The 13,268-nt window shown below is 36.2% G+C and overlaps 1 protein-coding gene across 3 annotated transcripts in view; it reads right to left on the bottom strand.

Annotated features, from left to right (window-relative positions):
- Window positions 1–1,397: 1,397 nt before the first annotated feature.
- The window catches only part of LOC127880557 (constitutive coactivator of PPAR-gamma-like protein 1), a 47,818-nt gene continuing 35,947 nt past the window's right edge, over window positions 1,398–13,268 (bottom strand). For 2 of the 3 annotated variants that reach the window (XM_052427871.1, XM_052427873.1), the window contains 2 exons: window positions 7,719–7,822; window positions 1,398–6,329 (listed from right to left, as the gene is read on the bottom strand). In XM_052427871.1, coding sequence (XP_052283831.1) covers window positions 6,241–6,329; window positions 7,719–7,822 — 193 coding nt within the window. In that variant the 3' untranslated portion in view covers window positions 1,398–6,240. Of the gene's footprint in view, window positions 6,330–6,808; window positions 6,879–6,948; window positions 7,089–7,228; window positions 7,369–7,648; window positions 7,823–13,268 lie in introns of all 3 variants that reach the window. The other variant, XR_008049580.1, reaches the window with a different exon arrangement.

Raw genomic sequence — 13,268 nt, 5'->3', positions numbered from 1 at the left:
AATGTTCTCAATGGTGACAAGACAAGGGCCCAGTATCATCAATGGTGACAGACAAGGGCCCAGTATCATCAATGTTCTCAAGTATTGGTGACAAGACAAGGGCCCAGTATCATCAATGTTCTCAATGGTGACAAGACAAGGGCCCAGTATCATCAATGGTGACAGACAAGGGCCCAGTATCATCAATGTTCTCAAGTATTGGTGACAAGACAAGGGCCCAGTATCATCAATGTTCTCAAGTATTTGGTGACAAGACAAGGGCCCAGTATCATCAATGTTCTCAATGGTGACAAGACAAGGGCCCAGTATCATCAATGGTGACAAGACAAGGGCCCAGTATCATCAATGGTGACAGACAAGGGCCCAGTATCATCAATGTTCTCCAAGTATTAAGCTCAAATCTCAGCCATAAGAATGTGCACATATTCCACCTTCAACTCAGGGTAGAGTCAAGACAATTTCTGTGACCGCCAAATTAAGCATGGTTATTAAACTCCTCTAAACAAGAGATGTTTGTCAGAAACACAATGCCCCCTGTTGCGCCGCTTTTATTTATTTATTATTGTTTTTGATTAAAAAGATAATGCTTCCCTTGTAAAAATGATCTGTACCTGCCAAATGATAAATAGAAATTATCTCCCTTTAAAGCTTGTTACTTCCCTTGGATTTGTTTTTTTGACCCTTGACCTTTCACCGCTCAAAATGTGCAGCTCCATGAGATACACATGCCAAATATCAAGTTGCTATCTTCAATATTGCAAGGTTTACCAAGGTTAAAGTTTTTGGACAGACACAGACACACGTACAATGACAGACAGGCCAAAAACAATATACCCCCGATTATTCGATCTTGGGGCATAAAAAGAAGAGAAAACTGAAAGTAGAGTCAGAACAAGGCTATTGTCAAGCAATATGGTCCCCTACCGGCTCCACCACCATTGTCAGAAATTCCATTTTCAGAATTATTATTTTTTGGTTAGCAACCACAATTTTTGACGTAGGAACAAAATGAAATGACGTGTATAATGTCCATATTGTCATCTATCCATGTTGCAAGTTTCATGAAAAAATATTAAGAACTTTTAAAGTTATCGCAGGATCCAGAAAACCACCATTTTCAGCAGTATTTCTAGTCTATTTGTTGCCATAGCAACCAGAATTTTTGACGTAGGAACAAAATGAAATGACGTGCATAATGTCCATATTGCCATCTATCCATGCTCCAAGTTTCATGAAAAAATATTAAGAACTTAAAGTTATCGCAGGATCCAGAAAAGTGTGACAGACTCACAGAGCGCAAACCATAGGTCCCCTCCGTTGAAACCGGTAGGGGACAATAATGATTTAAGTATGTTTGGGATACTAGGCCCTGGAAAATAAAACAAGAAACTCTGAAATCCAAAACAACATTTAATCAAAATAACAGCTGTTCCATACAACGTCTCTCCAACGGTTCTCCACATTTCCAGCTCTAACCAACAATTCCATCATTTTGCATTATAATTATTATTGAAATCTCTTGAAAAATTATATTTTATTAAGATTATAATTTAAACTACATCTTAATTCTTGTATTCAGTTAATTTTTTTTAATTGTCAGGGATATGATGAAGGCATAACAATCCTGACAAGTGACTGGTAAACACGATTGATGGGACAATTTGTTCCCCAAATGACAACAAAATGTACCAAATTACAAGACTTATATTACCTCCCTTTGAGTTCTGACCTGTTTCAAAAATCAAATGCACATGTGCCTGAGGAAGAACCTAACCCCAATCACGTCCCCTGAAAACTATTTCGACTGCATTTCTATTAAGCCTATCTGTCCATTGAATAAAAGTGCACATTGTTCAACTTAACAATAAACATTTTAAGGTGTCCTAAATGAACAATCAATGACCAAAATTTCGCAAACAATTTTTCGCAGAGCATTATTATTAAATGAAAACTGATACTAATTTGCTGTGGACAGAGATAAGGTAAAATACTTAATCTTGTGAACAGACAACTACCAGTATTGACTGTAGTCTCTAAAGCTGTTATCAGCAAACGATACTCGTGACATCTTGTTTGCATGAAACACAAAGAAAAACAAGATACTGAATAACCTAACTAAACAAAGCAAGGGGAAAAGAAATAAAAAGAAAATAAGGGATATACATGTTATATGATCAATGTGTAAGCTATTTACTCCCAGTCGCATAAAAACTAAACAATTTTATAAAATCAAGTTTTCATCATCTAAACTTCTCAGTATGTCAACCAAAACAGATTTTGTTAATTCTCATGAAACAGTTATGAAGTTTTTCCAAATCAAATATCAGTTAATAAAGTTTTTTTAATAGAAATTATGCCAACAAGATTTTACATCATAAAGTTTTGGGCTTTAAAAAAATTAGAAGCCATGATAGCAAGTTCAATTACACCTCAACAATATTTTTCCTTACTATTCATAATAGCATGACAATAACTTGTTTACTCAAAGTATATATTGCTAAATACATAAAACACCACGAAGACTCTATCATATGAAGCAAAAACGTTTTTTGTGAAACCACAGAGAAAGAACAAAACAAAAGCTCAAAACACCAACATAAGTACAATTGTGTCTTGTTCTGTGAAAATTGGGCAAAATGCATGTGCGTAAAGTGTCGTCTCAGATTAGCCTGTGCAGTGCGCACAGGCTAATCAGGGACGACACTTTCCGCTTTAATGGTATTTTTCGTTTAAAGGAAGTCCCTTTTTACCGAAAATCTAGTTTTAGCTAAGTGTTGTCCCTGATTAGCCTGTGCACAAAACCTTATTAACACTTTTTTTATATAACACTTTTCTTCTTCATATTATAAGTATCTACATTAACTGCATGCACATAAAATGGCCCCTCTTTTGGTTATTAGATTTTCACTATTCCCGAAATTAAATTCTTGAGTACTTTTCATATTTCCATCTTAAACTTTGTGCTTTTAATTATATGTCAAGGACACTAGTTTTGCTTCCCATGATCAAATTAAAAAGAAACGCTTATGTGAAGATGAAACTGTTAACACTGACTAAAGCTCAGACTCCTGTAAAGCTGAAAAGTCAAAATTTTAATATAGCCGCCCAATAGTGACAAAATTTGTTTTATGAGCACAACTGTTGATATTATATTCTGAACAATAACAACAGGAAATAATCAAATCGAGTTTTAACAATTTTCACATTATCTGCCAATGCTTAATACGGTAAGTTATTCCTTAATCATTGTTTCTTCTTTTTTTTAAATAGAAATTCTTATTCTGACAACAAACATACTACATTGATTACTAATGGTATATTACTCCTAGGTAAACACATGCAAGAATAAACATATGACAAATGGGTATTCAAATACTGGTATCAAGTTATATTTTTCCATAAAAGAATTTATACAATTCAATTTAAGGTTGAGAGAAAACAAATCAAGATAGAAATGTTTTCAAATTAAAAGATTTCATCCATTATGAGCGCTGCAGTTTTTTGTAATTCCAAAAAGGTTTACAAATTTAAAATACCAGCATTTTAAAACATGAGAAAAATTGATAGAGAAACATGAATCTGCCACAAAACTTTTCAAATAACAAAAGCTATATAGAAAATACCTACTTTATGCACACAATATTTGCAACACACAATATTAGAGTAGTAAAACAAATATTCATATTTGCACCTTAATCTAGCTTTAATCTAGAAAGTACTTAATGATAATATTATATGACAAGCCAATTCAAAATTGATCAACAAACATTCTTTTGAAATATTTGTAACAAATTATTCAACATCTGGGAATCGATTTTCTTCATTGCATTCCCACAATTTCCATTAAAAGAGTGCATCTTTTAGCATTTTTATTTACAATTTAATAAAAACATTTTTTTTTGCTTTTTTCTCTCTTTATATTGCATTAATAATTTCAAACATAGCATTGCTTTTTTGGAAAAAAATGAAAGTAGTAAAATTGCAGCGTATCAATTTCCTTAGTTATTTTAAAAAGAACATATTCTCATTTAAAGAAAATGTTTAAGCAATGCTATGCTTATTAAGAATTATATAAAATACACCAAACTGAACAATAATAGTAATACAAGTACTACAAAGAAAATAACTATAATACATTTTCAGTTCGTATAATTCTCAATATTTTTAGATAAAAGATTCATATTACATGTCAGTTTACATTTTTATTATTTAATAAGAACTGCTATTTAAACAAAGCATTATTATATTTGAAACTCCTGGGAATGCTAACAGCAAGTTTCTTAAAAAAATGAGTTCTCATTTTTATTCATAAAACAAGGCAATTTGGAACTGCTTTTCAACAAAATAATATCAAAGCATTAATTTACTAGTTATAAGTACGTTGAAAGTAAACAATTCAACAATGAACTTTCAAAAGAACAAACTACAAACGCAAAACCCTTATTACAGTCCCAAAGTCTTCTTAGACTTTTAAAATATGTTATAAAGATATAACAGAGCCTAGTCAAATTTTAATAAAACATACTTTATTTTGCTCATCTCAAACGGCAGACTTAGGTATGGATGTTTAACCAAGTCTTGACTACATCTGCCGATTTAGTATGTTACAAAAACAATTCTAGGAACAAACATTTGTGGTTGCACATCTAATTAATTCTGAACTTTTTTTGTAAGAGATTGACCTAATTTTACAAGTCATTTTTAAATGATCAAGTATCCTCAAATGGTTTAAGGTAGATAATAATACATCACATATATCAATGTAGACATTTCTAGTGACATCAGCACAAAATATATCAGTACATTCTTATTAGTTAGACTAACAAGAACTAGAGTCCTAACAAATGACTATGAAACCTTCTTTAATAATTTATTTTACAATTCAACACAATGCAGCAAGAAATGCCAAAATGTCTATTCAATAGTAGACATTTTGTGTTCAATTTCTATACTACAATTCAAAGTCACTTTCTCGATATCTGAATGTTCTCTTATGACATAAGAAAAGATTTGGCAAGTCTTCCCTCTGCCTAAAGTTATGAAGCCTCCAATAGCACTTAACGATTTCAAATTCACATCTTTAAAAGTCCAAGTGCATGGAACACTTATTTATGCAGAATATATGTCAAGTGCACACATCTGAACCCAGTTCACAGGCTAACTGACAAAGCTAGCCATGTCAAACCAATCTTTATGATATGAAGTCAAAATTTCGAAGAAAACACACATGACAGAATGAGTGCTCATAAATTGAACACATACGTTTCACTAATGTGACATATGTCGGCACACTCAATAGGAATCCTAGACCTACTGAACATAAATTCCCCCATTTTTATACCCCTAAACAAGTCCAAGTTTGTTCAATATTCACTTATTTATCCTAATATCAATCATATCAACAAATGATCATGAATACATCTATCGTTGGCCCTTCTCTCATCTCTTCATCCCTGTGAGACAGTCTCCCAGAAATAGAACCCATACTATGAACCTGTCAATAAAACATCTATCGTGTGTAAAGTCACAATCTGCTGGTAACAGTACAATAGCAAAACAACGAAACATACAATCATCAATGTATAAAAAATAATAGATTTGTATAAAATATGATCAAAACAAACACATACAGTAATGATTGCTTGCAAGGGAACAAATAACAAATGGAAAAAATCTTAGCACTTTTCAACGGATCCCTAGCAAATAATCATGAATTCCTTTCATATACCATACAAACAGTTTTACAAGGTCCTTTACTTACTTATAATGTAGATATACTTTTACCCATTTCGCTACACTATAAAACATTCATCAATATATTTCACACACATTTCACATCAATAAAACTGTTTTCATAGTAACCCATTTGGCATTAAAATGCAATATGACATCTCATGTATATGAACACGTTGCTAAGGGAAGTAACTCGAGTGCTACATTATTAATAAGAACCCTTTAAAAAACGATTTTTCACTTCAAGTAATTTTATAGCACTTGTTTAACATCTATAAATTAAAATCACCATAGAATTATTCATGTTATATTAACCATTAATAGTTTATATTTTTATATATTTATTACCAGACAAAAAAATAATATCAAGGACAATTTACCAAACACAAAACTTACATTTTCTAAGCTTGAAACAAAACACACCCCTGAGTTACTCCCCTTTAATTGAAACACAAAGACCACGGGCATAGGGCAGCGCCTTTGTTGTTCCTGGCCTTTCAGGACATATTATGCAGACAGGGTGATTTCGGTGGCCGACTTATCGCCGTGGATACCACTGTCTGGACTCTGAATTCCATTCTGTAGGAGCCGCTTGCCTGCAATCAAGAATTAGTCCCATCATAGAAAAGCTCTTATAACATTATAGAGCAATTAGGAAGAGAAGAGCAGGAATATTTATATCTTGTACAGCAGGCATCTAGAAGGCTAATTGTGAAACCTGTGCAAGTGCCAACCACTTCAATTAAACATACATTAGTTCAGCATTAACCCCTCTTTCTGTACATGTGTGGTAACTTTATTTATGCTGTAACCATCAATCTTTTGATCATCCTGCTTAATTTTCAAACATAAAACAAGAATTGCCCTCCTGATAAGGTTTCTTAAAATTCGTTATCCATATACTAAACAATCTAAATGTAATGGTTTATGAACTCTAAGCCCATTTTCCATGATTTGTCCATCAATACTCTTTCCAGTTATCTGTACCAACCATGTTTCACTCACCTATTGCAATATAATCATCCTCCCCCTCAATTATCTTTCCAGTAATCTGTACCAACCCTGTTTCACTCACCTATTGCACCATTATCATCCTCTCCCTCAATTATCTTTCCAGTAATCTGTACCAACCATGTTTCACTCACCTATTGCACCATTATCATCCTCTCCCTCAATTATCTACCCAGTAATCTGTACCAACCCTGTTTCACTCACCTATTGCACCATTATCATCCTCTCCCTCAATTATCTTTCCAGTAATCTGTACCAACCCTGTTTCACTCACCTATTGCACCATTATCATCCTCTCCCTCAAATATCTTTCCAGTAATCTGTACCAACCATGTTTCACTCACCTATTGCACCATTATCATCCTGTCTCTCAATTATCTTTCCAGTAATCTGTACCAATCCTGTTTCACTCACCTATTGCACCATTATCATCCTCTCCCTCATTTATCTTTCCAGTAATCTGTACCAACCATGTTTCACTCACCTATTGCACCATTATCATCCTCTCCCTCAATTATCTTTCCAGTAATCTGTACCAACCACGTTTCACTCACCTATTGCACCATTATCATCCTCTCCCTCAATTATCTTTCCAGTAATCTGTACCAACCATGTTTCACTCACCTATTGCACCATTATTATCCTCTCACTCAATTATCTTTCCAGTAATCTGTACCAACCATGTTTCACTCACCTATTGCACCATTATCATCCTCTCCCTCAATTATCTTTCCAGTAATCTGTACCAACCATGTTTCACTCACCTATTGCACCATTATCATCCTCTCCCTCAATTATCTTTCCAGAAATCTGTACCAACCCTGTTTCACTCACCTATTGCACCATTATCATCCTCTCCCTCAATTATCTTTCTAGTAATCTGTAGCAACCCTGTTTCATTCACCTATTGCACCATTATTATCCTCTCCCTCAATTATCTTTCTAGTAATCTGTACCAACCCTGTTTCACTCACCTATTGCACCATTATCATCCTCTCCCTCGTCCTCGGCATCCTCAAAATTCTCATCGTCTTCATTTTCACCATCGTCGTCCTCATCTTGGGATCCAGATTTTGGCCTGCAAATAAAACAAACATCTGGGTTAAATAAATTGGCTGCAGGGTCTTATTGAAACCTTTACATTTAGTGTAAAAGGGTGTTGACATTGAAATTTTGAAAACAAGAGCTGTGCTTGTGAAACAAATTTTTTAAGTAAAATTCATTTTAATTATTAAATACTTACCTGCTATCCATAGCTTACTCCCCTCCAAGGGGCATTAACCCATCCAGAATTTTCACTGGGAATCGGCCACCTCCATACCGCAACACAGCCTAGGCAAAACATAGTGCAATGCAACCCAGACAAAAAGCAGTAACTAGTCCTCAATATTCTTTCAATATTTATATACGAAAATATTAATCAAATAGCAGGGTGGGAGGTGGGACTTACCAATAGCAGGTAAGTATTTAATAATTAAAATGAATTTTTAATACTTAAAAAATTTGTTTTAATGTCATAAATACTTACCTGCTATCCATAGCTGATTTTGCAGCTGCGGTGGGAAGGTTCGTATATATTTTCCCATCACAGTAGTACCCTAAAACAGGGTTATCAGCTAATGATAACAAAACCCAAAACAAGGGTTATAAGCTAATCTTCGTAGACCGTATTAATAGCGAGTTCTCGGACAGAGTACATATGTCAATGTCGTAAAGACACTACCGTTAATGAAATCACAACAAAACCAAACATATACAATTTGTATTGTTGGCACTTTAGAGAACGAAGATAAAAAGATGAAAAAGGTGGTCGGACTCCTCCAGAAAATAGCTTGGAGCACATCAAAAAGTGGGGTGTGATTAATATACGCCCACAAAACAGACAGAGCTATTAATTCATGCGATCATATCCTAAACAGGAATGATTTTTAGATTAGAGATAAGAGTTAACCTTCGTAGTCAAAGGTCTAACCCTGAAAAACAGAAGTTGTAGACACATCTCCCCCCCCCCTTTTTAAGGAAATGAAGAGTGTCTTTTGAGAACCTCGAATGGCCTAACACTGCTGAGATAGAACTTCAAAGCCTATATTGGCCATAGAAGTTTATCCTCCTTTTCATGTCAACCAGTTAAGAAAAACTGGATACTTGAAGATATTTAGAAGCCATATCGAGGACTTGATATTAAGCAAGGAATCCTGGCTGACACAACAAAGTGAAGACGACATTAAATCCAACTGAAATTGGTCGTATAAAAAGCATGAATTTCACGTCCTTATATGGTAAAAGTCATAATAAGATGGAAAACTGTCTTAAAATTATATTGGAACTGTTAATAAGCCTGATGAAAAAGGATTCATAGGATTTCATTAAGCAACCTAATAACACAAGCCAAAACCGATTAAGAAGGTAAAGGAACAGAAAACATAGTGTTGACGTTCCATAGCTAGGATCAGTTCCAAAATAGGTTAGACAGCACAGATTTGTGATGAATTACACAAAACAAGGTATACGAAAACATAATTTTATCCTTTGATGGAGTGAAGAACAAATTTCTTATCATGAAGGAAAAATATGAGAAAACCTTCTATGTATCTAGCATAGTGATTAAGGTAATAACTATGCTCTCAAATACCCAGTCAAAAAAGAATTTCCATAGAACTTTTATACAGTTCTGAAGGAATTATCCTTGCAAAAGTAACAATGATTAAAACTCTAACAGAAAAACGTTCTTATGTAGAGATAACTAATGATGGTAAGACATGTAATGACACATGTTTGGATCAGTTAAAAAATGTCCCTCTGAGATATGATATTTGACCTGTGCAGAAGTTTCCTGAAAATAATTGTACAGGAGACTCAAAAAAAAGGTCGTAGTACCATAATCCCATGGTAAATTAAGTAGATACCATGAAATTATGTCAAAACAATCGGTATTCCAAAACTCACCAAGAAGGCAAGATATTACCAGTTAATGTAAAGTGGACGAATGTATAACAATCGCACACCCTGCTGGATCGATTTCTGTGAACTGCATTATTGACTTTGTTCAGCATTAACACTATGAACGCATAACGCTAATAACTAGCATTAGATGAGAAACAACGTTCTTCTATTTACTTTGCATCTACATCTACGCAAAAACACTGCCGCGCATGCGCAATCACATTTCATAGGAACCCAAAAGAAAATTATTTCGACAGAAAGAACCGCACGACAAAACGTCCATAAGGGCGTTGAGACGATCTGGAATGTGTAAGACGATAGGGAAAATTTAATGTTCTTGCAAAGAACAATAAGTTCCTGGTTTCCAGATACAAGGAGTGATAATATGATCACCTCCATGTCTGGAAGTAAATCACGACCGATGTGTGTTAGTTGAAACTATCACAAAGAAGTCGTGAAAATGTTTGTAAATGAAAAACAGCTAAAAACAATGCTCGCTTAGCAATTTGTAGATGTGCAGGTGATATTCATTAGGATATCACATAATTGGGAAAATCAGGATAAGTTGTTCTATGTGATCGTCCCTAACCTTCCTTGCTCACATCCGTATAAGATGTAAGGAAGATTGTGGTAGAATAAACTATATTCTTGCCAAGATAATCTAGACTAGACCCCACTGAATAGTGGGAAATAATGACAAAAAGATGGAAATCTGTGTTATTGAATAATCCCGAGATTAATAATTAACTTAAAAATAAAACTGAAAAAGACGTAAGAAAAGAAGTCTCAGCATCAAAGACCGGTGATTACCAACCGGTGGCCTGTACCATTAGTCAAGGATGGGTGGGAAAAGAAATAACGGCAAGCCGAAATTCCCACTCCCAACATACTTGAAAGTTGTAATAATAGAAAAGTGTTGAACACTTTTAAGTCTATGACCTATCTACAATAGCCTCTTTATTGAACCAATAAACGGCGCCTTAAAATCTTGGAGAAGAAAGACCGTGAAGTATCGCTTGCGAAGTACGGAAATATGCTAAAAGTGGTATATCCGACATCGGAGATGAGGTGGCAGAAAGAAATGAAAAACCCTAGGAATAATCTTAGGGTCAATCACCTTGCCGTAAAAAGGCTTGGAAGTCTTCAAATCTGGCTAGGTAAAGCCCTTATTCTAGAATCGTAACCAGACGAATTCCGAAGGAATATTACCATTTATAGGCAGAAGACATGTAAGGGCCAGAAGTGTAATAGAAGAAAAACTTATCAGTGAAAAGTTGTTCTTTCTATTAAATATGTCTCTTACAAGGGAATATTGAAAATGAAAAGAGAAGATGAGGTCCCTCCAGATCCTTAGCATCTAAGATCTGAGTTCAATAGCTCTCAAGTCATCTACAAGACTGTGGCCGCCATGCGGTCCAGTTGATAGGCAATGCTATGAATCAGCCCTCTCTCAGTTGTCAATTCTCCAACATGGAGTAATTAACTGAGATAGTAGTAGAAACAATAGGCATAGGAAGCGTAAGTATGTCAGAAATCTGACATGACCGTTTGGAAACCAATCCAAATTGATAGTTCGATAAGATACAGGAAACTAGTAGCTTAAAAACATACACCGTCGTAGGAGCAATAGAAAAACAGAAGTCGACACGAATGTGCTAGAGTCACGTTGTGTCCCAACTGTTCCCTGACGGTGACTGCAGAGACTGAACAATCTGCAAGATCAAAAGTCTGCATGTAGCCACCTGATATAGAAGTAGAAATAACATATAGATGTATTTCATAATCTTCTAGCATAGTAGTTCATATCCAGCACCCAAATGGCTTAGCTGGAAAGAAAAGCCAACCATAGACCAAGTCAGCGGAAAATATTTGGACACCAACGGTCACCTGTATATCCATAAAATATTGGATTCAAAGAATCATAACCAGGGGTATACAACTAGGTAATGTAGAAGAAACACGTGGGCTACAAAATATGACCAATGAAAACACACAATAATACCGGTGATTAGTAACTGGTGACCAAATCGGACTGGTCAAATACCGGTGATTTTAGTCAGGTGAACGAACCAGTCCATAATATGACCAGTGATGTCACCGATTAAAGACCGAAATATGGCGCCATATGGTCCAAGCACTGCTCGGCAAAGAAGAGCGTGTCAAAAATCCAATCCGATGACAATGAAACATCATTAAAGCCGTCGTCGAAGAGTCATTCGATGACAAGAAGAGGAGGAAGAATACTCCGATGATGATGAACGACTATTCTGTCCGGTGACCAGTGACAGTTCCTATGATCGTTGACTGGTGACCAATGTCCTGTGATTGGACCGAACGGTCATAATATGATTGCGTCAGAATAAAAATCTCTGGTGCAGAAGAATGACCATCCACGAAGTCATCTAACTGATAATGTAACCCGGAAAACCACAGTAGATTATCAGTATAGATAGGCACAAAATATCCAATGTAGTCGAAGTGGAGACAAGACACATAACCCCGAAGTCTGAAAGTTAAACAAAATAGTATTCGTATACCAATAACGTTAGGTGACTTCAAAATGTGTGGATACCAGAAGGAAACCAACACACGTGTAATGGAGACACAATATTCCATAACGGAATAATATGGGAACCGTCAATATGTCCAGTAGGTACGTAAACGCCTACGTGAGAAGCCACGACGACCCATATTCCTGTGATACCGAAATGTTATTTGGCTACGCTGGAATTAAGTTTCTCCTAAATAGTGTCTCCGTGAGCTAGAACAGCTACGATGGGAATGACATCTCCTCGTTTATCGTTTCCGTGATGATCGATAATGATCGTAACGATGATGGGAATGAGGACTGCTCGATGAATAAGAGCGTGTTCGACATTTACCTCTATAGTCAGAACTAGTCGACGACTAATATGCATTCGACGATGAAGAAGTGGAATAGTCCAATGAAGGAGAACGTCTGTTTCTGATCGTTGACCGGTGACTGGCAACTGTTGACCGGTTAATGATCGGTGCATGTTGACCGGTGTCCGGTACCCCATGTCCGCGGTGACCGGTAGTATTGACTCGTGATTGACCGGACCGGTCATCAGTAACAGATGACCGGTGACCGATGGTTCGGACCGGTGACGGACCGGTCCCCGGTGAACGGTCGGTAGTATTGACCGGACCGGTCATCAGTAACAGATGACCGGTGGGTCGAACCTGTCATCAGTAACAGATGACCGGTGACCGGTGGGTCGGACCGGTGACCGGACCGGTCTCCGTTGACCCGTGCCTTGGACCAATGACTGGACCGGTCCCCGATGACCAGTCGGTGCCTGGACCGGTCCCCGGTGACCGGTCCGGTACCCGGTGACGTACCGGTCATGACATGACCAGCGTTGTCACCGGATAATGACCGTTTGGCGGTGCCAATTGGTCTGGCATTGGTTGATGTTCTTGACCAATGCCATCAGGCAAAGACTGGCTGACGGTTGTCGCCATATGGTCTGATGTTGATCGACTTTCCGATGGTAAAGTAAGATCACATTCTTTCCTGATACCCGGTGACTGATGCTGCAATATGTCATCTGTGGTCT

Source organism: Dreissena polymorpha, chromosome 5 (assembly GCF_020536995.1).
Source record: "Dreissena polymorpha isolate Duluth1 chromosome 5, UMN_Dpol_1.0, whole genome shotgun sequence".
Classification (NCBI taxonomy): domain Eukaryota; kingdom Metazoa; phylum Mollusca; class Bivalvia; order Myida; family Dreissenidae; genus Dreissena; species Dreissena polymorpha.
The sequence above is the reverse complement of the archived record's forward strand: the minus strand, read 5'-3'. Positions and strand labels throughout refer to the sequence as shown.